This window comes from Falco biarmicus, chromosome 11 (assembly GCF_023638135.1).
Source record: "Falco biarmicus isolate bFalBia1 chromosome 11, bFalBia1.pri, whole genome shotgun sequence".
NCBI lineage: Eukaryota > Metazoa > Chordata > Aves > Falconiformes > Falconidae > Falco > Falco biarmicus.
In genome coordinates this window covers 26,143,256-26,167,538 of record NC_079298.1, presented here as the reverse complement: position 1 = coordinate 26,167,538, position 24,283 = coordinate 26,143,256, and the positions used below count along the sequence as shown (strand labels likewise).

The 24,283-nt window shown below is 38.0% G+C and overlaps 1 protein-coding gene and 1 long non-coding RNA gene across 6 annotated transcripts in view; one reads left to right on the top strand and one right to left on the bottom strand.

Moving 5' to 3' along the window:
* The first annotated feature begins 955 nt into the window (after nt 1-955).
* LOC130156784 (uncharacterized) lies at nt 956-12,382 on the top strand. The gene is made up of 3 exons (XR_008824609.1): nt 956-5,242; nt 6,323-6,387; nt 10,516-12,382. It is a non-coding gene; the product is annotated as an uncharacterized LOC130156784 (long non-coding RNA).
* Nucleotides 12,383-12,505: 123 nt separating this feature from the next.
* NTNG1 (netrin G1) overlaps nt 12,506-24,283 on the bottom strand; it is a 158,814-nt gene continuing 147,036 nt past the window's right edge. For all 5 annotated transcript variants that reach the window (XM_056355571.1, XM_056355568.1, XM_056355567.1 and 2 more), the window contains one exon: nt 12,506-13,790. In XM_056355571.1, coding sequence (XP_056211546.1) covers nt 13,564-13,790 — 227 coding nt within the window. In that variant the 3' untranslated portion in view covers nt 12,506-13,563. The remainder of the gene's footprint in view (nt 13,791-24,283) is intronic.

The window sequence follows — 24,283 nt, the reverse complement described above, 5'->3', positions numbered from 1 at the left end:
CCATATCGATGCAACAGATTCTGTTGGTGAGGGACTCCAGAAGGTCTCTAAATCTTCTGTACTAAGAAGCAGATAATGGGCAGAAAACGTCCTTTAGCTGAGAAACAGTACAGAGGGTAAGACTGATTTAACTTAGGAAGTCATTTGCAAATGAGCAGGTGGGTGGATACTCAAACACAGTTATTACCCGTGTATGTTCACATAATATGCAAATACTTTCCTTTGTAACAGAATTGAAATATTTGAAAAGCCCTATAAAATCTTTGGTTAGCAAATATGATTAGCACATGAGCATGTATGTATATCTACCTGCATAATTCCAATGTATATAAGTATCTATTACTTAAATAATACACCTACAGCTGAGTCCATCTTTAAAGGTCACCTTTGTCCTGCTGACAAACGTCTGTGCCTTCAATTTCTCCCAGTTTTTGCCTTTTTGCTCCTTTTGACTTGAGCCTTTTTGCAGAGCCTGTCCTTTCTGTATCTGAAAAATTTAGCCCAGTGTGAGAAGATTCAAGAATATGTCAGTTAATAATAACTGATAGGTGCTATGTCTTAAGCTGTCTCACATAGTTTGAGGACATGCATGCACTAAAGAGGCTTGCACTTTAAGACAAAGATCATACAGAAAGAACAGTGGGAAACCTACAGGTAGACACACTAAAATCTTTATATATTGATCAAAGTACAGACTGTGGATGGAACAGGATCTGCAGAGATGTGGGAGACTGCCAGTCCTGATCTGGTGCGGAGCAGTGATTTAAATTGATGACACATTACAACTTCTAGTGTCATTCATGAAACAGATGTAGGTCTCCAGGTCCTTTTGTATATGGATATGTGCTGCTAACTGATGAAGCGAGAGGGAATTTGAGGGTATTTGCTTCTTGGGCACTTCTAGTAATTTTGATTTATACTATTTCTTCTTTCCTAATTCCACCTCAGTCACGAAGCAGCCTGGGGGGCACCACGACCTCCAACACAGATTATTTGGTGTTAGCTCGCTTCGTGCATGTTTGGGTACTGGTTTCCTGACAACCCACTGACTTGTTCCTACGTTGGCAAAGATACAGAGAACGTGAATGAAAGCAGCTCTTGATTTGTGCCATTTTATATTGAGTCCATTTAGTTCATTTAGTCATGGAGTCATGACAAAGTGGACTGAAAAGGACAAAGTTTCATATATCAGCCTAACAACCTGAAATGTCACTGTTTTCCTCCTGTTCTGAACACTTGCTGATTTTGTACTGCTGCATGTGTCTGTCCTTGTGCCTTGTTCTCAGTGGATACCAAAGACATGCTAGGAAGCCTTTTACCAAATTTTAGATGTTTCTATAAGAAAAATGATGCAGGTTTAACAACATGTGTAGGTATTTGTAGAAAAGCAAATGTGTTTCCCTCTTGGCTGTTTAGTTGTCTGTAACAATAATGTCATAAATAAATAATGTTTCCGTGAGGGGAAAGAGGAGATGTTTATCAGATAGAATACATGCCAGTTAGGATAACTCTGAACAAAATGTTAACATGGATTAAACAGGAAAACATGCTGCTGGCAAACAAATTGTTGGTGAAAACAGCTTCAGCTAGGGAGTTCCTTTCTCTGTTGGATAGAAATGGTGCCTGCCATGCAGACCAGCTTTTAAAATTAAGACATTTGTCACAAGAACTGCTGGGTCTGTGGAAACATTCAAATGATAATAATTTAAGTGCTGCAATAGGATAATGCACAATAAATAGTACATGGAACTGTACAAATGTTGCAAATTATAGTAGGATCAGAGAGATAATGCCTAAGGGATTACTTTTTCCTTTCCTGAAATTATTTTTCCACTGAATTTAAAACCTGAATCTGTTTTGTTGAAATCAAGGTGAGGCTTTCCTTTGTGTTTAATGGATTCTGGAGCAGGTCATTAATGAAGACGAGCTGGTCAGTCCTTGGAGAATGAATCCTAGTTGTCCAGAGAATAGATGCATCATGTAGACTGAAGTTCTGTGTTTTTTTAATACTGTTTTGTCAATCTGTTTCCTGCTCCTTGTTTTGAGACATGCAAGGCTAGCTCATCATCGTTCCACTTGGCTTCCTTTGCTAAGATTGTCAGTTAGGAGAAAAAACAGTGATAGCTTTTGGTAATCAGTGTGCACATCTCCATTAGCAGCTGTACTAAGACCGCCAACTAATTGCTGTGCAAGAATTACCACTCAGAAATGTGAGTCAGCAGAAATAATGGCGAAGCCATGCCTGTCTAATTGTTTTTTTTGTTTTTGGTTTTTTTTTTCCTGTTGTTTTATTTGTTAAAGTTGTAGAGGGCTGGATGACTAGTGCAACTCACAAGTGATGCTGCCTCAGAACAGTCCTACCTCTTTGTAGCCATTGCAAGCTCTTTGAGGAAAATAAAGTGGGCATTATAGATTAAGAAGGAAAAAATATACTAAAGGGGGCTTTGATGTTATTAAAGTACATGCTCCAAGTTCAACATGTGCTTATGCTTTTTTTAAATTATTATTCTTTAAGAATATGATTGCCATCCTGAATTGACTTCTTAATTAGTCTTTGGCATCTGTTAAAGGAATTGTACATTTGTAGTTTTCTTCTCCCTTCTTTTAGAGACATGTATTTGCTTGAGACTTGGCATATTTTTAATATCGGTAAATGGCCCTAATAAATAATGTGAAAATGGAAATCATGTAAAAATTTCTACTCCAGCATCAAACTGATTAATCTATGATTATCTGGTTATTGTTTATTTATGTACTTCATCAGCCCACTGTACTTCGTTCAAAACACAGGAAATATCTGGTGTTTAATAGCAAGTATGCTTATTGGTTAAACTGGGCTACATTTGAAGTATGGGAAGAGAGAAAAAAGTAGCAAGGCAAGGTTTGAAAGCTGCAGAAGAAAATGTAGAGACATTAGAGATAGCTGAATTATGAAGAAGGTAAGTGCATTCAATCAGTTGCTTTCTGTTGGCTTGAGGGTAATCTCTGCCACATTACAATGTACTGATTTATGGACTAATTAGTTGTACAAAACAAAAATATTTATAGAAAATATTTCTCTCAAGCCGCCACCAAACCAACCAAACAATAGAAGAACGGATTTTGTGTATTAAAAGATTAAATTCAATATATATTTATGAGCCCATTCAAAATGTCGAGTCTTTTTGCTACCAGATTTCCAGTAAGCAGAAATATCTATGTATCAAAAGCTAATTGTGTCAGTATCTAGACATCTATGAAAGACATGAAATGCCTAAGCTATAGGTATTTCAAACTATAAAAGATATTATGTATTAATTTATAAAGTCATAATGTTGTTATTGTATGAGATTAAACATATCCAATAAAGTCAGATAAGGAAGGGAAAAACACCCCATAGCCAACTTCTTCTTTTGGGCAAGGATTTCAGTGTTTTATTGTTTTCTCTGTATGCACATCCTTTTAATTTCTCAGACTGTTAGGATGCTTCCAATTACTTTGACTCACGCATAACATTGCTTCAAAAAACAGTAGTTGTGGTTTCCTTCTAGCCTTAGACTGAAGTGCAAAAGAGAAAAACCCAAACCAGGAAAATCAAATGTGTGAGTTACATATCACAACATTGAAACTCCAAGCATGGTAGGCAAAGACAATGTTTTGGGAGATGTAATGTAAAATAGTCTTGGATAAGATAATTTGAAGTAAGTGGGTGGCAAATACATGCAGATGGAAGACTATTTAACTTCAGATTTGTGTAATTTGGATGGAGTAGGGAACTGTAGGTCTCGGTACTTATTGCGGTGGATGAGGTGTCAGAATTCATCTTTCTTTCTGTAATTGACTTTGTAAGTCTTTCAACATCTTCAAGCTTCGGTCCCCAGGAATGAAATGGATTAGTATGTCTCTCTGCTTTGCAGTAGAGTCATGAGGCTAACCTCAATAAAGTCTGGGAGACACTCAGATACTAGATATTGCCAGTAACCGAGAAACCTGTCAAAAAATTGTTCACCACTAAATCTACATAGTTTAGTCATCGTTCCTTACATCCTACTCAATGAGAGAATTATAAAAGGAGTTGTGACTCTCTACCAGATCTAGGGAGGCAAAAGAGCACTGTCAAGACTAATTCATAGGTACCAATCCACCTACTTTTTGCCTGTGGGAGATCTCTAGAGCAAAGTAATAAATATACTTTATGAGGGCATAGAAAAAAACTGACATGAGGAAAGAAAGCAAGCTGTAGAATGGCAAAAGAAAGCAGTATAATAAATGTAGTTACTGGAGTGCTCTACATGCGGTTCTCCCATCCTACTAAACAACAGTAATTAAAGGTAAGAGAAGTTAACAAGAAATGTATTAAATGAGTCAGTGTAGTCATTCAGACCCTAGTTCAGTCCTGTGTTGAACATGGTGACAGCAGATGCCAGTAGAAGGTCTAGGGGGAAAATGTTCGCTTCGGAACACATATAATATTCTATCTCCTTATAAGAACTACGTGTAATGATTTAGGAGGTGTGTGGTGAAGAGCAGATGTAACTGCTTTGGTCTGAGGGAGGCCTGTGATGTGGTTTGTCAAAGGTTGTTGAAAAGCAGCTGCTTTGTGAACACCTGGACTAGATGGCCAGGCTAGTACTGCTAAATTCACAGCTGGAGCCAAAGACAAAGCAGAGGTGGTGCTGATGGGCTTAGGCTCTCCCAGAAGATAGGTGAGCAGTGTCTCACCTAGACAGGAGGTGAAATGCTGAAATCCTCGGGCGGTGAGTGTCCTGTCTGTGCAAGGCTGAAGTCCTGCAGTTTTCACGTCAGGGAGTACAATGCTAAATACTGCGTCTACGGATTTATGCATATGTACATAGTATCCAGATTGGCTTTTTCCCTGAGCTCCTGGTATATTTTTAGCCTGGGGACAACTTAAGTTCTCTTTCTTTTCACTTTCCCAGTATTGGGTTTCCCCTAAATGTTATAACTCTTGAAACAGTGGATTTTTTGCTTTGTTTCCCTCTGAATTCCAATGTCTTTCATATACACTTCTGTTTTGGACTAGGGTAAAATTTGTGTCTGACTGGTAGTGAGAACAGAATTGTTAATTCTACTTTGTCTTGTTCTTGCTAGTCTACATTTTCTTTTCAGTAACCTCTGCTCCCACTGTGTGGGCTCCAACCTTTGTTTCTGTATTCAAGCTTTTACGTTCCTGCACTGGAGCTGAAGACACTGTGTTAGCATTTGAATCCCATCTCCTGTGAATGCTTTTTAGCTCTATTAGGTGAGCAAATCTCAACTTACAAATGTGATTGGCATTATGTTTTAGCTTACTTTTTTTTGGCATATGTGCCAGCTTTGATCTGGGAATGTATTTAGCAGGCATCTTTTGCAGGAAGAATTTAATAGAGTTCTTATCCAGAAGGTCAGTAAAACTAGCAAAAAGTAAATAATAAACAAATTTATTTTAGTGGATGAGGTCCAAATTTGTTAGTGCATTTTTGTAAAGAACTTATTCTCCTGTCATTAAAATGACTTCTATTAAGATTTAGGAAATTATTTATGAGATAATATGATAGTTGAAAACTTGATTGCTATCTTTAATTTACCACCCACTATATGTTACTACTTGTCATTAAAAAATAAGTGTAGAAAAACGAACTTCTTTATTACCCTGTTGTTCATAAGCCTTAATGAAGCGTCATAGCTACCTGTTCAGGCAAGGGATAATTTCACACCATTTGGGATGCATATCACTTGTGAGAACACATATTGGTTTGATTTCCATTCTGAAATGATGTGTGAAGTAATATTTTGAAAATTGTCATATACCTTATGCATAATAATATTACAGGTCATATATATAATACTGTGTGTAGTGGTAATTATAACCAAAGCTACTAAGGAGTTTTCACTACTCTGTAGTGTAACACTGTTCCTACTCAGTGTGATGTGGAGCTTGGGTGTAATGAACTTTGCCACTTGCTTTTTGGGTTGTTTCTGGCAACTTCATCTCTGATAAAAGATAAATGATATAGAATTTCTCTGCAAAGTATCTGAACATTTATAGGTTGTAGAGAATAATAATCTAGCCTGTTGTGTCTTCCTTGAAGGGTTTTTGAAGTATCTCAGTTGTGATAAATGGAAGTTCTTCGACATTTTGAGTATCATAAGAATCTTGTAAGGATGATTTTGCCTTGTGTTTTATTTAGTTACAGTAAGCAAATACATCTTTTAGTTCAACATGTTTACAGAATCTAGTCTAAGAGAGCCCAAGTTGTTGAGTGGGATCCCTCAGTACTGTCAGTTATAAACAACAATTATTGACAGCAGCCACTGATTTTGCATCCATGGTTTTTTGCAGGTGAGAAGTGAACCATGTTCTCAGTGGATGTACAAGGACTGAAATGTTTTCATTTACATATTCAGGTAACACTGAAAATGGTCATTGAGAGATGTGAAGGCGTCAGCTAGATAAAGGCCTCTTAAAATCGGGGAACTTGAAATATGGCTTGCACAAACTGGAAGAGTAAGGGCCTGGATGAGTGTACATCTCATAACGTGTGTTTGGTGGTTCTGTGGAGGAGTGGTGTTGCACTTCTGAACGTAGAGCATGCATTCATCTAAAAATCAACTGATATCCCAACCAGAAAATTTTCTAAAAAAAAATAAATCCATTCATGCTATGGAGCTGAATCAGAATTTGGAGAACATGCAGAACTATTAAATTTTTAAAAAGATTTGTACTGATCTTCACATTACAGGCAGTATTATCCTCCAAATGTATCCTGCTGCACTACGTTAATGAACTTTGCATCTAGCGTAGTATTTGTGAGCCACCTTTATGAATGATGTATGAACATTATTCTGTCGGGATCACACAGGAATCTCTCTGACTTTCAACTGACTGTATGTAAAGCGGTTTGTGATATCACAAGTGGGTAAATAACCCCTTTTAGACTTGCTAAATAGAAAATCTTTGCTAAGATATTTTGCATAGTGGTATGCAGCAAAATGGTTTGAAGGGATTTTATACTAATTTTTGTCAATTTTTTTTCAAAGAGATTAATGCAAATACATATTTTTTTAAATGTTGTGGTTTGTTAATGTTACCTTCCACAACATAGCTAGAGAAGATTTTGTTTTGGGCATTACATTGAAGGACTAGAAAATACTGAAATTTCTGCAGAATAGGTGAGGGAACTAGGTTTGGATGCCACTGAAAACAGAGGGGATGAAAGAAAGAAAATATCACTTGTGCTATGACTTGAGTTGTGATTTACTTCTGCATTAATGAAGAACAAAAATATGTAAGATGTGTAGATGTGGCACTTTAGGAACATGGTTTAATGGTGGACTGGGTAGTGTTAGGTTAACAGCTGGAATCAGTCCTAAGGGTCTTTTACAACCTCAATGATTCTATGATCCTGTGTACAGGATGATGTTAACCTTTCCCATCCATTACCTAATTAATGTTACAATCTGAAAAGAGAGAATTACTATGGCATTGTCACAAGTGTCTGATTACAGATTGAATAAAATCGATGGCTTCATTTTAAGGTTATAAAATAATTTTTGGAGTTACAGCGGTCCCAGAAATTGCATTTTGGAACACATGTGACTGGACAACTAAAGAGAACTTCACGGAATTTAAAAAGCCTCACTGTAATCATTACAGAGACTCAAACTTTGTTGGCCAATAATCTGAGTTCTCAAAGCTTGTTGAATTTTTAGAGATGTTTACAAACTTAACAGTTCAGCAAGCCTGTTAGATCAGGAGTGATCATAGCACTTTCAGATCTAGGCTGCAGTGATGGTGCTGGAATTCAGTTTTGCTCTATTAGATGTGACTTGTGAACTTGCAATATTTCTTCCGGAGAAGAAATTTAAGCTTAAGGTCCTTTCAGAGTTCTGTCTTAAGGTTGCGGCTGTGGGCTCTGTAAATTCCATCACTTGGATTAGGTTAGGAATGAATAAAATCTTATTTTTATTTATATTTAGGCTTTTCCAAATAATAGAATGTGAAATTTTTTTGTAACTTTGTGTTTGAAGAATATTACACTTGAGATTTCTATCATAAACTTTGCATAACTCTTCTATATATTAAAGATTGCACTGATTTAATAGGTCATCATATAAGTTGCTTTGCAAATTACAGCATGATGAGGAAAGACTTTCATTCACTCTTCCACTAAAACAGAGAAGAGCCTACTTCACTGTATATTTGTTGTAATAACAGTAAGGGACAATCTCTGGGACTTGTGAACGTGGAGTAGTGAAAATCAGGCAGCTTCTATTTAGAATACCAAGGCATCCAAGTTACAGAGATTTTGGCTTCGGTGTTGGGGGTGTGTGTGTGTGTATATATGCATATACACATGTTTAACTTTTTACACTTCAATGTAGGACTTCTCAAGTCCCTTTCACCCCTAGCAATCCTCTAATATTTCTTCTCTTTGAAGATGAGTGCTCTGTCTTGAGCCTACCTTGCAGTCTTGAACTGTAAAGACTGCTAGTGTATAGGATTGAACTGATGTCATTATTCTTGAGAGGTCTTGTTCAGGCATATCAAAGTCAGAATTAACTTAATAGTAATTTGTTTCTTGGATGTCACAAAGACATGCACAGAGTACTCGAGTGAAAATTACACTATGTGGGAAACAGAAAATGCTCATCCAGACCCAGTCTCATTTTCTCAAAATAAACAAGCAATAGTCCCAAACCCACTCTTGACCCCTTTTTCCCAGTATGCACCGTTACTACTTCCATTTCTTGACAACGGCTCGCGTCTAGTACAAAAATTGTATTTCTGGTGACAACAGTACACTTGAACACCTGAACAACAACTCCATTGAGCAGCTTTGTGTAAGCAGCAGGTGTCTTAGCAACTGTAACTAGAACATGCGTATCTGTAAATGCAGACACAAGAATTTTGCTGGGGGAGTGATGCCCGGGGACGTCCCAGGGTGGGATTTGGTTGCCCCTGCTGACAGATGCAGGACCAACACCATCCTGTTGTGCTTTCCCTAACTAGGCTGCCACTTTGGTTCTACCGACTGCCGTGAAACTGATTCGGTGCACTTCGATACTGTGATCTTTACCCTGGTCCTTCTCAGAAATGAGTATTAGCCAGCAATGTATGCAGGAATTCAACCCCAAAGCCTTTATAATCCCTTTAGGTCTACAGGTTGCATAATATTAGTCATCTCTGTGTTCTTTGAAGCTGTAGAATTTTTGAGCAGTATTTCATTATGTATATGTGTGGGTCTGTTTTGATAATGACAGCCAGAAAAAAAAAGCGAGGGAAACGTACACTTTGTACTGGAATTTTATCTATTGCATATTGTGGCAAAAATGGTGTCTTGGTGAACATACTGTACCAGTGATAAACTTCAATTTCATTAAATGAAATGCACCATATGGTGCAAATTGCTGCTGTTTTACTTGTTTGTTTCGCATACACTTCTTACATCCTTTTCTTTCTGATGCTGTACGATGGTGGGAAATGCATTAAGTTAGTTAATATAAATTTTCTGATTTATAACGCCAGACATGCATTTTGGTGGATAAATGCTTGCTTCCATAAATAATTAAACTTACAGTTTTTCTTAGGAATGAATTGATTGACTATGTCTTAATACTTACATCTGTAATCTTGAATTTGCAAGGACAAATGTGAAAGCTGGGCTGGAGGTTAGCTGAAAATCTGGTCCTGCATAATCTATGAAAAATATTACTCTAATTTCTCACAGGTGAACAAACTGCATGCATGGATGAAGCTAGTTAATTCAATAGTTTAATAAACCTAGAATCCCAATGAGGCTATAACAAATCCCCCTGGTGTCTTGGAGTTATGAGAAAGATATATAAAATTATATGCAAGCAGAAGAGGTCCTTCTAAATTTGAGGAAACTTTTGCACATTTTTTTTTTTTCTGATCAGTACACGAAATAACTTCTTATTTGTGGCTCAGTCATGATAAAGTACTAGCGTTGACCAATTATTGGGCAACATCTGGGGTCAATTTGCATCATTCTCCTTTGCATAGATTGTTTTTGAAGCAGTTACCCTGCACTAAGACAGATGCCTCTGTCTTAGTGTCCCTTTGAGAAAGGTGGCTATCTTGAAGTGGAAATTTCTGCAGCATCCTTGTCAGAGAGCAGCACATTGTCATAAGCTGCTCCATTTTCAGATGTTAAATATGTGGATCCTGGATCAGAACCAATTCCCTAGTTAGGAACACAGGAATTGCAAGCTGACTAGGACTGACTGATTTAGCAAATTGACTGGAACTAATATAACCGCTTAAATTGAATTACGAATGCTAGGTTTAAGGTCATTGCAAACCGAACTGTAATCTGGACAACTAAGCAATGTGAAGCCTGGGCACTTCTTGGATGCTAAACCTTACAGAAAAGAAATCTTATACAGGAAATAGTAATTCTGCAGCAGGTTTGTTTTTTGGTGTTTTGATACAGAATCAAAATCCTAAGTTAGTGATTGTGTTACTCTTGTTATTTTTTTTTCAGTATCATGTATGTGGTTTTTATTTTACAGGCATTCACAAGGACAGGACACCCACTCCAAGAAACATAGACTATGTTGGAATATGTGTATATATTTTCAGGTGGAAAATGAAGCAGATACTGCAGCTACATGTTATAATGCAAGGATCCTACCATATCTTCAGGAAAAGGAATCATTCTTCGCAGCTTCTGAAATGGGGAACAGGTTTTGCCTTCATTTTCCACTGAATTAAAATAAAAAATCAGGTAAAGCAGTGATGAGTGATGTAAATCTCCTCTCTCAGAGATGCACACATAATTTTACAAATATACTTGGAATACAGTAATAGAAACTTATATTAAAAATTTTCAATTAGTGAAGTTCTGTGGAGTTCAGAGGAAAAAAATAATGAAGCTGAAGAAAAGGATGATTGGTAAGAAAACTTTCCACTGAATGTACTCCTGTATAAAATTGTAATTTTATTAATAGGTGAGGGAGAATAAAATGCATGAAATGGTAGCTAAATATGTGGAAAGCCATATACTCTGCCCTGGTTTAGAAATCCTAAGTATATGAAATTGAAATCCAGCTGAATTGATTGTGATCTGATATTCATTATACTTCAGCACTGCTGGTAGAATCCCTTCTAACCAGAAGTGCATAACATGCTTTCTTAGCACTTTCTCAAAGCCTTGAGCTTGTAATGACAATAAAATGCATCTTTTCCAGTCCGAATTTGGTCTGTGCTAATAAGGTTTGAGAAAACTTAAATTTCACATTTTAATATCAGAAATCTACTTAATTATAAGTAATCTCCATCTCTGCATGTCACCTGTATTAGCATTTATATTCCTTATTGAGTCGCAATGTAATTTTCGGTTTATTGTTTTGAGCATCCTTCTAGTATATACCTGCCTTCTCATGTAAGCCACGGCAGGCAACCAGGCAAGCTCTTTATTTATCTTTGCCTTATCTTATTTAGTCCACCAAAAGACATTGGCAGTGTGAATAGTAAACCTTCTACATGTAGGGCCAAGGTGAGAGCCTGAACAAGCAAGCACCAGCTTGATGTCTTCATCGTCCCCATCTTCATAGGATTCTGCTAAAAATGAGGACCTGACCTGCCTGCCAGTTTCCTAAGGCTGGGCACTGGCCTGCAAAGCTGCTTTCCTCAGCGTAAAGAGCTCACCCAAGAAGGTAGTGCTCTAAATTCTGCTCTGCTCACCACTTGGAAGAAGCAGCCAGGTAGAATTTATTTCCCTCAGGAATTTGTCTTTTGCTGATTAATTGTTTTCCATACCAGGCTATTATGTTGGTAAAATATTTATAGGCATTATGATGAAAATTGCCAGGAAATGAATTCACAGTCTTGCTACCTTTTGATATTTTTTATTTATTTTTTTTTTAATTTTCCCAGGACAACGCGGCTTTGGTTTTGGCTTGTCTCTATTCTCGCTCTCCTTTTCTGTCACACTCAGTAATTGGCCTAATAACAGGCAGAAACAAGAATTTATTACACCTTGGGCAGTATTTGAAACAAACTTTATTTGCTGGAGCAGCACTTTTTTTCTACTTGCTGCTGTGTACTTTGACGTTCCTTCTAAATATGAAATTTGACTTTACTGAAAGTTAAATCTGGTCCTTTTTTTTTAATTTATTTGTGATTGCTGCTATTTTTGCAGTTTCTTAAGACAGGCTAGTACATATATAAACATATCATTTTAATGAAGGTTTTGGAGAAACAATATAAGCTGTGGCTATACTACTTCATTACTGCCAGAATCCACAAAACTGGTATGAATTAAATACTAGCTTCTGTAATAGCTTGTAAATCAGTTTTGGAATAATTTCTGTGATAAGCTGAGAGAACAAAGATGAGAACTATTTAACTATTCCAAGCTTGGGATTTGATGAAATCTTCCTCAAATGATGCCCTTTACGTTTAAAATTCTTTGCAAAGATAACGTCAGTAATGAAAATTAAACCAGGTTAGATTGTTATGATGTGATTTCCACTGTTAAGTCTGTTTTTCTTCCACACGCTAGGTGGTAAAATAATCAAAATTTTTTTGGATTCTAAAAAGGCCTTAAAAAATAGCAATACGTCATCCTGGAACTGTTTATGCAGGAATTTTTATTCTTTGAAACCTTCCAGTGTTAAAGCAACAAGAAAACATTTAGAATGTCCTTTGGTGGAATCTTATTACACTCGTTATATATGTAAACTGATATTCTTTGATGCCAGCACGTTGCCCATACAGAGAAATCTCTGCACAATTAAATGAAAGGAAAAAGAAAAGGACTAAATAAAAAGTAATATTTTTTTCTGATCTGATTAGAATTAAATATGTTAACAAATTGTCTGGTAACACAAATAGGCAATAATACAAAAAATCTACATTGTACATTATTTCAAGAAAAATAACTTCATTTGAATACAAAAGGATAAATACACTTTTTGTCCTATAGCCACTCTTGTACAGTAGGTGAACACAGCATCTTACTGATGCAGTGCTGCTAAGGTATACAAGGATATGACTGGCTTGAGTTTTATCGAGGGGGCTGTTACACATGTGCATCACTAACATCAGACAAATCTTTCAACCAACAAGGGTTACAGAGCAACGTTCACTAAAGCACAGGTTGGAAAGGATTCGGGGACTGAAGCAGGCCAATATGGCAGCTTTTACAGATTTCCTTATACCCACAATGCACTGACAGCAAAGAATGCCTTCATTTGGTCGGCCCACGCGCCGGCGGAGGTACGGTAGCGCGCCGCATAGGAGTAGCAAATGTGTTTTAAATTCTCTTCCCGTTCTGGGGGCGGTCAAAGCTGTTTGAGTCCTGTGTAGGCTTTGCAGCTAGCATCGGTTTGACGGGATATGCCAGCTTGTCCCGAGTCAGAGGTGAACAGTCTTGACTTGCAGCCCTGTCCGTTACTGATTTATATGGCTTAGTTCAGTTCAGCCGTCTTCGATTGTACGTGTGGTTTTTTTTCACTTGTTTTCCCATTTAAATTTCGGTAGCAAATGCTACGACTGTTTTGTTGTCACGTGGCACATTCGTCTGAAGCAGTCCAATGCCATCGACCATATGGAGCCTAGCATATGCACAGTCCAGTTGCTCCTAGTAGAGCAGTCAGCAGCAACAGCAGCCTGTGTGCTATTGCCCCCTGGCCGGAGCTGTGGCTGCAGCCTCCCGGATCCCTTTCACACTTCAGCTTCTCGCATAAAATGCCAGTGTAAGCCGGAGGGCACTGGCATCGCACATTGTTGATGCACGTTCCTCCATTCTGGCAATGCAGTAGTTCATTGTCACATACGTTTGCTGCAAGATAGCGAGGGAGGGAGGGAAAGAAAAGCAGAATAAATGTAAGTTCATCTACAGGAGAAACTCTGCACTGAAACCACTTAAAACACTACCTCCCGCCTCTTCCTGAGACACGTAAACAGGGGACGTGGTTTTCTGAAACACTTCAGGTTTGATTTTTTTTATTTTATTTGATATTTTCTCATGTCTTTTTTCCCACCCCCCCCCACCCCCCACCCCCTTCAGGCTGTAGTCTTGGAGAGCTATCTTGTTCACTTCAGACCACTGACTGATGATATTAATTAATGTATTAACACAAATAGTGATTAATAACAAAATAATATGAATATTAATACCTGCCTTGTGCCAGTGTTCTAGTTTTTGTAGTTACAACTGAACTGGAACTGTAGGTGGGTGTGTTATTATTTGAAAGGGGCAACGTATCTAGAGCTGTGGGAAAGCATGAACAGTGGTCAAGAATGCAACATGACTTGGCTGAAGTAGAAAGATCTGTATGAGAAAACAGGGTTTTATACTCAAGAACCGCATGTGTTAATGATCTGAAAAAATTATGTGAAAAAGATAAGGCAAGCGCAGGCAGGAAATTCAGCATGCCGCTCGATGGGGGTTACATGGTATATACATATGGAAATAAAAGGTAATGTTATTTCTATTACAGATCGAATATTTCTTCTTAATTACATTTGCCACTTTAGTACGAGGGTAACTGCCATCTGAAAACTATCTTAGTTAGGCAGGGTAGCCTGGTATAATAACTTCAGAAGTCAGATTTCACAGAAGAGTTAAAAGAACATAAAGGCAAAAGTTTTAGAGCTGAGTAATATTATCGTATTTGAAAAATTGATGGCTTTACTTTGTATTACTTAATATCAATTGAAATATTTCACTGGGTAAATACGTAGAGATATGAAGAATATACTACTTAAACGTGTCAATCTGTGTGTCATTCCAGATGATATCACTAGTAGAATATGTCCTAGACTACAGCTCTGTCTTCCATCGGAAAGGCTATTTTATTAAAGATCTTGCACCTACTATCAGGGCAGAATGTAACAGTCAAAATTTACTTGAGAATTTTTCACTCGGATAATTAGGGAAAAGATTATTTGGTTTAGAAGCAGACTCAACATTACACACTGTTCATGCATACCTTAGCCTGGAAATACCCTAAATAATTCAGAACAGGGAAAATATTGTTACTCTTATTTTAAACACTGCTACTTATTGCTACAAAAATAGTACGGTTTGATAAGTGTTAGTTTACTCATTTTTAAAAGCAACTCAAATATTCTGAGAACTAAAACTGAAACAGTCCGAGTTCTTAAGTGATGCAATTCTACATAAATCTCTACAATTTTGTGCACTAGCAACCTCACCGGTAATTTTATCTGTCCCGGCTTGATTTCAGAAAAATAATATTGTCACTCTAGAAAGACTCTCTGACAGCTGGTTTCTAATGTTCTGCATTCAAGTGGGCCAGATAATAATGCAGTGTGTTAGAAACTCATAGATGCAATTGAGAGAAAACAGTAAAATAGTTTTTTTCAGTGATTCCTTTAGTAATCAAAGATTTTTATTAAAAGCTATGGTTTTAATGTTGTTGTGCACTGTCTGAATTGTAATGTCAAAATTTCATTATTAAGGTACAACACATTGATGACAGCCATATATCTGAATTTTAATGTTCTATATATACATTACAAAAAAGTTGCATTTACGTTATGTACAAGGGACAGTAAATCACCACCAAATAAATGTGATGAGATTAACAACCCAGGAAAATAGAACAGGCCAAAAAAATGAACTGGATTTTAAAAGCCAATCTCTTATAACTGAGGCTATGTATCTCTAAAGATGACTTTATTATTCATATTGTATATATTTAGCCATATCAATACGCAAACCCAAAATACTTTTTCTGATGGTCCAGCTACTGAACCTGCTTTTTCTAGACTGCTCGCTGCTGGGATGCTTCCCACAGTTCAGACAATGAAATGGTGAAATATTTGTCCCATCAGTACTGACCATTCTTCACATTAAGTAATTGAGTGGAATTCAGTAGTTAAATAAATACTACTTCTTAAAAAGCAGATGAGATATTACACTTTGTTTTTGGCCAAGAATACATTATCCAAATTTTCCCAAGTATTCAATAAAACAGATTTATTTTTCCAAAAGCTTTCCTATTTGAAAACTTATTTTGACAACTATGGCTTGTTATTTTAAGAGGCCGTCAGTCACGGTTCGGATCCGTAGTGACAGATGGCTGGTGATGGGTGGCTGAAGTGGTGTTTTGCTACAGGCTGGCTGCCCAGCCCGCTGCACCGCTGCAGGCTGCTACCAAACATCTCCAATCATTGCTGTCTACGCCAACTCCGGATACAACGCTATAGATGCTGGTTTTTAAAGCAAACCATTTATTTCTCGTTAGGAAGTTTTACAAATGTACTCAAAGAAGGGATGGGTCAGAAGCTTCTCCTTCATTATTCCTGCATGCTTTTAAAAGTTTGCCCACAGAAACATGTTAAGTAAAACTGGGTAGATTTTGATGTTCTCTGCAAATGACTATGTAGCTGAATATTCTAGAGTTGTTAAGTCTCGTACTGTTACAGCTTGCTTTCCCTTAGTTTCATCCTTGTATCTCTTTCTCTTACACACACACATGTACACACATATATGTATCATGTAGATAGCAACTGTGGTGATTTGGAAGTTAAATAAAACAATTCTGAAGATGTTATGAAATCCCATTATTTACTTTTTGCCAGTTTTGTTTTAATCTTATTCTGACCAACTCTAATGGCATTTTGACCTTTCTGAAAGCATGGTTAGGATTACTTTTCAAACTTTAATATTAATTATGTTTGATCAGTTTATGAATTGGATTAGCTACAACTAACGAGTGTAGCACATCACCAGCATAAGTACTTTCACTGGAGTACTGTCACTGCACTTTAAAAGAAAATTTATGCCTTAAACAGAAGTAGTTGACATGCTGCCAAGACCAAAGCAAGGCAAGTATATTAATTATTATGAAAATCAACAATGTTTCTAATGTTAACACAGTATTTCTCTAGGATACATGTTATACCACCTTTTCTTTCAGAAGATGCTCTAGGCTTTACTCGGAGCAGGCAGCGACTCGGGGGCTACTGAGCAGGGCAGGAGGGGCCAGGACCTTGCAGACCCCTTGCTCTGCATGGAAGCCCACAGCTGGTGCTGGTGGGTGCAGGTGGGGCTGGCGGAGCCCCAGCGTGTGCCTGGCCCTTGGCCTTTTTTTATTTCTCCAAGCAGCAGGAGCAGTGAGCCTGGCAATAGAGGGCTTTCCTGCCTGTTGTACCCCTCCTATCTTCTCCTATCTGCCATGCCCTTCGCCCCTTCTTATACTCCAAGCAGTGAAATGTTGCATCCACTGCTGAGAGGTGTTGGATGAGCTCTACCTTAGCTTCATCGTTAAAAGCAATAATAATGAAAAATTACTTTGAATTAATCTGAAAGGCATCAGGTATTGAGTTCTCATCAAAGAATGAGACATGGAGAAGTGATGCAAGGAAAAAGACTAATTCTGAAGTAATCGCATGTGATACTAAGGCTTGTATGGCTGAACCAGCCACGAGTTTGCTGGCAGATCTTCCTTAATTAGAAGACCGGACATCAAACTGATCATTTGAGAAACAAAAGAGAGGTATCTGATTTGCTGTGAAAGCTTTGCAGGCCTTTTGGGGGAGTATTTCTGACCAAAGAGATTTCTGAGTCTCCGGATCTATGCTACTGCAGGAAGTGAAAGATTTAAAGTAAAATAAAGGAATTTTTTAGATGTTATTTTCATTTACATCCATTTACAAAGTCAGCTAAAGTCAGATTACAGGATCTTTAAAATGCTATACAAAGGAGACGGGAAAAAGCTACATGTAGATAGACGTACAGAGCTATTTGAAGCTTTTCTGCCTTCGGGGCAAAACCCCCACCCCCTCCAAACCAACAAACAGCTGCAATTAGTAAGAGATGATGTTATTTTTAATTAAAATGTAAACATATTTTCTAAAATAATCACTAATAAAATACTGAAGCCTCTTTTTTAGGAGAAGAGTTCTATGAATGGTGATGAGGGATGCCTTGCCACAAGTCATGCTGGAAACGGAATAAAGAAGGAAAACAAGGGGAAAATATTCAGCCTTTTGACTAGCTCAGGCAGCTCAAGGGGTAAGCGATGTGCTAGTATTTAATAGAATTTATATTGTGTATTTAATGAAATGTATTGAGAGTAGCACAGTTGTTTGACCAATGTCTACTTTCCCCTTAAATGTTCAAATCAGAGTAATACATGAAAATTTTGTAGTCTGTCCGAAACTCAACTTTACCTTCTTTGCAGCTTCTTGAAAGAAGGGAGATAGACTGATTTTTGTTCTGAAGCAGCAATATAGACACAGTAATAGAAATGCAAGTCTCGTTCCCTTCAAATCTGGAGGGCCACCTCAGGCACAGCATTGTGCTCTTGGCTTATGTTCTTTCTGGTTACTGAGTGGGGAGCTTCAGAGAGCATGCACAGGGCTTTTGGTCTGCCTACTGCGCAGACAGAAAAACAATACACTGTTGGCCTTAAAACACAATTTCTTTTAGCCTCCTGTCTTTCCCCAAGGCCATCCAAGAGGGCAGAAAACACATTCTGTACTTTTCTTTGTGCTACCTTAATTTTTGTGCAGCTCACCTACAGTAGCATTTTAGTCAGGCAGGTCAGCCACATAAAATATAAGAAAGGACAGGCTGTTGACTTAAGCAAAAGAAATGAAGATATTCAAAAGGACACCTTTTTTGATCTGGGATCGATGGTGTTCACTTTCTGCACCAAAGTCTGGGTTTACTATGAAATTTTCATTGCTTGTGGGAACAGCATAAAGACTATTAACGATGAAGCCACAGAAAGCAAACTTTTTAGTAGAGGTTCTTGCTTCCTTTCTTGAATTCTGAAGTCTTTAATTTCAAGTGTGTGATCTCTCCCCTCACTATTTTTCTTCAGCGTGCTCTTTTTGTACTGTCATTTTTTACAGCCTTCTCTCTCCCTCTCTCTCTTTTTAAAGCCATCTCTTCTCTTTTCTCCTTTTTGTCTCCCAGATCATGAGTATCATAGTCCCTGGACAGGTTGGTGGGTTGACAACTCTGAATATATTACACAACATTTTGGTCTATTCTAAAGTACTGATGCAAGCTTTGACCCTGCTTCTGCTGCAGTGAATTTTCTGTACTGTTTGTCAGTAATTTGTGCGGATAGCACTACTGAAATCATGAGAATTTTCTGACCTTAGTTTCCACCTATTGTTCATAACTTTGAAAGCATGCAGGTCTGGTGGCTGAAGAAATTATTCTTGGCTGTTTTGTAATGCATCTGTTTCCTTGGTACTTCTTATCTAGTATAGAATGTTACTTGAATACATTTATGAGGAAGTTTTCAGCACACATGCCAACGGAATAGTCTGTCTCTGCATATTAAGTGAATAAAAACCCAAGCATGGTGAAACCCACGTTTTCGGTAATGATGTTTATAGGTAGCTTCAATATATGCAGTGGTTGTCTGTCTATAGCGAGTTGTGAACAGCATATTGAAATGCTGTGAAAAAATTAGGAGGGTTCATCTCACTACATAAGTTCAGTAAATTGAAGCTAAGCACAAGCAATTTCTCATTAAATACAGAATTAGTTCCTATGAATACTATAAGGATTTGGTAACCAACACGCATTATTCTCTGAAAATGTGATCATTTAATCAATAAACAGTAAAAACAATCACAGAATATAAAAGAAATTACCACAAATGAGGAAGCTTGTGTGTATGTCTAAGAATAATACTGGCATCTACACGTACATATAGTATGTGTATTTGCATCCACAAGAAAAACTCTGCAGTTGTGAAGGTATTAGTAATATTTTTCCCACACTTTGTCAAATAGACATTAATGGAATTGGGGAATGCAAAACACTTAATCTCATTCAAATGCAAATGTTTAAAACTGTTTCCAGTTGTATCAGAATATGTGACCATGATTGAAAAATTTTCAAATTGCCAGAGTTAGCAACAACAAATTATTTCCATTGTTTGGAAATGATCCTAAAAATGCAATATATACTTGTGAAAGATCTCTATGTGGAGCTCCACTGACTCATGAGATTTTACTCATCTAAAGTAAATATTAGGAATAAGGATATAAGGGCATGGGGAAAACTTAAAAGTAGTCAGGCTTCTTCTGAAATGTTACCACTATTGCTGTTACAGTCAGTGTTGCACAGCACATGACAAAACCTCAAATTTTTATAACTTAAGTACATTATTCCTTTGAATAACCAGTGGCTAATAACTAACTTGGAGGTTTTGTCACTTAGCTTTCTCCCCCTTCCAATTAGATCTATTAACATAATTTATTATTCTATTACTGTACTTCTATTCTAACAATAAAATCTATTAATAAAAATCTGTTGGATTATTATTAGAATTTATTGCTACCAGATACAGTTACTGCCAAATCATTTCTAAATGTTTTGCTACCACGAATGCACGTGCCAGTGTTGATCAGGTTTCTTCAGTGGTTTTAAATCACAGGCATACCTGATATGAAAAACAGCTACTGCTCTTTTAAATGAAATATTCATATTGATTTGTTTTTTTGAAGTGATGCCAATTCAGCATTTGCTGTAGTGGGATCAGTAAAACTGTACTGGGATACTGTCAAGTCAAGACAAGGTAGATGCTTTGATAGCATGAAAAGAAAAGTGGTTTGTGTTTATCTACCAAGGCACATTTGGAAGTTAAGACCAAATAAATCAGTGTAGACAAGTACAAGCCTAAAGCGTATCTTACTGTGTCAAAACCATGGTCATAAAATGACAAACATTAACACAAAGATCTCTGGTGCAAAGTTGAAACAATGTTGTGATTAATTATATTGCCAGCAATACAAGGAAATAAACATTGACCAAGTGAGAGTAGTTTCTGAAGGCAGACATCTCCATCTTGACTTGTCTTAGAAATGCCTGTAAAGGTACAATTGAAGTGACACTTGATTTTTTATCAAACCGGTTTTCTTAAGTTATCGGAGAGTGAATGAATAGGTGGGTAATGGAGGTACTGAATTTGCTGAAAATTTCCACTAGAATTTTTAGATTGTTTTACTATGAGTAATTTCTGTTCTTTCTGCACAATTCTTACTTCAAAGCTAAGCCAGTTCTAACTGAACTGCAGGAAAAGCCTTCAGAGTTTCTACAAGAAGATGCAGCTACTTTTCAGAGTTCTCCCCAGTGCACAGCCACAAAACGGATGGTGATCTCTGTCTCCCATAAAGAGGTACTAATTTATCCTGGCATCCACCTGGGTAAGCTTAGTTGATTATGTTTCACTACTGGAAATGCAAAACCCTCTACAGAACAAATTTTATTTAAACCATGGAATAAGGATAGCAGAGGTAGAAAGTTACTCAGTTTCACAAGTTGTGTCTGTGCTTTCTCATTTTCCATCTCTATCTTTGTCTAAAATCCTTGGATTTAATTAGTAAAAGATAATGAGAATACATACATCAAATCTGTCAAAAGGACAAAGGGGGAGAACTGGGTTTTGGAACTGATACTCTTGCATGATAGAGAAGCCACAGTAGCTTTGGCAGAAACAACACCGGATTGCCTGTTAAAATGGCAGAAAACAAATCCAGATGTAGTTAACTAAGAGTTATGGTTATACCTTCCAATCCTCCTTGGCTTCAGGAAGTGATTGATTAACCTTTCTATCTTCTAATTTTGATGGTTCCAATGTTATACTTCTCAAAAAAAGGATGATTCCCAAAGCAGGGGAAAAATTTTTCCCCATTCTTCTTATTGCTTTGCTTATGGAGGAGCATTGCTGAATTGGTATGACCCTTCTCCTATTTGAGGATAATCTCAGGACAGCAATAAGCTATAGCATCGCTTCAGTTGCTCAAAAGGGACTACATACCCCTATCATTCATATCCCACTTACAAAGCTGTAAACTGCAGTGCCATTATTTCCAGCTTCCTGGAGATAAATGAACATCCTTACATGATCTGTCTTCTCTCTCCTTAACTAGGAAGAGAAGCAATTGAAACTACAGGGTTTTGGTGGTGTGTGTGGTTTTTTTTTTTTTTTCATCCAGTGCCAACAGCAAGGTCAGAGTTTGGATGTAACCACTATCAATAAAAACCAGCGAAGCACATAAACTCCTCAGATCCAGAAGATGAAGTGGTCATCAAAAGGCCCTGTGAGCAGTTGGAGGGTGGGATTTGGTTCCGAAATACAAGCAGCTACTGCCATTAGAGGTGCCGGAGGGCACTTCAGACATTTACACGAAGCTGGTAGATAGGTACGTTGAAAGACCTGTGAGAGAGTGAGGACGGTGGGAGTGAGGCAGGAGGGCTGCTAGGGGGATGCCCGTCCCCCTCGGGGTGTGCTGGCTGCTGTGGGCAGGGTGCACCCCCCTGCCTGCAGGCGCTCTGCCCAGCGCACCGCTTCCCGGCCTGTGCTCCACAGCTGCTCTGACCCGCTGCGGCTCTGCGACAGTGGACGCGGCTCCTGTGGAAGGCCCCGGGTTGTGAGCAGGAGCTGTGAAAAGCCTCATGCGAGCACCCTCTGCCCACCAGGCTGGGAGCGCCTTTGAACTCAGGCCCTCGCCTTGGTCCTTGCCAGGGTGAGCCGGTGGGCTCAGCCCACCCTGGCCTGGCATGTTGGACCTCCTGGTGCGAACCCCAGACCGGCCTCACCACCAGAGGCTCGTCTGGCAGCCTGCAGGCTGGGGCTGACCCTGTTACTGCCACCAGAGCTCCTCTGCTCTTGGCTTGGGCGCTGCCGGAGGGACTGGGGACTGGGGGCTGGGGAGCTCCCTGCCCTGCTGCCCCACCATCCCCCTTCCCCACACCATCCCCTCCTGGTCCTGGCTTGCTGCCTCTCTAGGGAACCACCAGCTGCCATCGCTCCTCAGCAGTGGCACCAGGCATCTACGGTCAGGCAGTGCAATCCTATCCAAAAAGCCAGCAGGATGGCTTTGCCTGAACAGCAGCATTTTCGGCTTCATGCATGACAGCAGCATTTTCTTAAGTTTCCAAGAACTACTAAACAGACCTGCAACAAATACGCTTTTAGAGAGCACAAAAAGGCAGAAGAGGAAACCAAAGCAGGAGCATGCAAAAGTCAGCAATTCAAATACATGATCATGAATTTTATAAAAGACTGATTCCTTAGCTGCTAGGGTGTCTGATTTGCAGTAATGTTTTGGGCATTAAAGAATACAAATAGTCTCTCTTTGTTTACAGACAAAAGTTTCTTTTCCTGCCATTCTTCCCTGCGAATGCTGCACTGTAGACTTTCAAAACCTGTGGAACAGCCCCACACACATTACTTTATTTGGCAGCAAAAGCAGAGAAGATAATTGAATCTGAAAATACTTCTTAATGATTTGCGGGATTACAATTATTCCAACAATTATTTTCCTAAATTCTTTTAGTAAAGGGGAGAGGGAGAGGGAGAGAATGTGTTGGTGGTTTCTCTCGATAATATTATTAATTCCACAACAGTACTAATCTGAGGACAAGTACTGGGTGTACTGGTATTCCTCAAAACATCCACATTGCCCTCGATCCTGAAGTTCTTCATTAGATGAAACTTCAAATCCTCTCGGAGAGCTGCTGAGTGAGAACTTTAAATCGTAATCTTATGTTATTTAATGACAGTATCTAAAAAATAATAACTATTCTCTTCTAATTTTTTGCTCGCTGAACACACGATACATTTGTGCATGTGTCTGTATTCCCTGGCAATTTCAGCAAAAGTGTTCATGATGTGTTTGATAAAGAAGAGGAGACCAATGGGTTTTTATTGCCCAAAGCAGCATAGTGGTTGCAGATTATTAACATATGTCCTATTTTTGGTGTTAGACACAGCTAAATTTTTGATATTCAGTTTATCACTCAAGATGAAGTAAGGTTGCTTCTGCAAATTTTATTTTACAATACCTGCTGTATACAGGAAACACTGTGTAGAAAATTTCTTTGAATTTGAAGTAATAATTTTGCATTGTAATGGCTAGTTTTTTAAAGCTTTAAAGACTTAGTTGTATTTATTGTATTTATACAGAAGATGTCATATGCATATCAAATTAAATTTCAAACACTTCTGAAGTTATTTGTGATCTAAAATAATTTGAATATTGCAAACTTTCTTCTTGTTACTTTGGCTTAAAGCCAACTGCATGGGGCATTTTAAAAAAGTAGTAACAAAACCTACTGGGAATATATGTTTTGATCAACTTCTAAACAGCTTAAAATAGTGTTTGCAATAGGAACATCACCAATCTTTAATGACACGATTATAAAAGATATTAAAATGGAATGGGTATGCAACTAAAAAAAGGGAGTCCCACTTAGTAAGTGGGACTTAGTCAGCTATGTTACAGTGGCCACAGGTAAAGGTAAACCCAAGTTTCTATTTACATGGCATT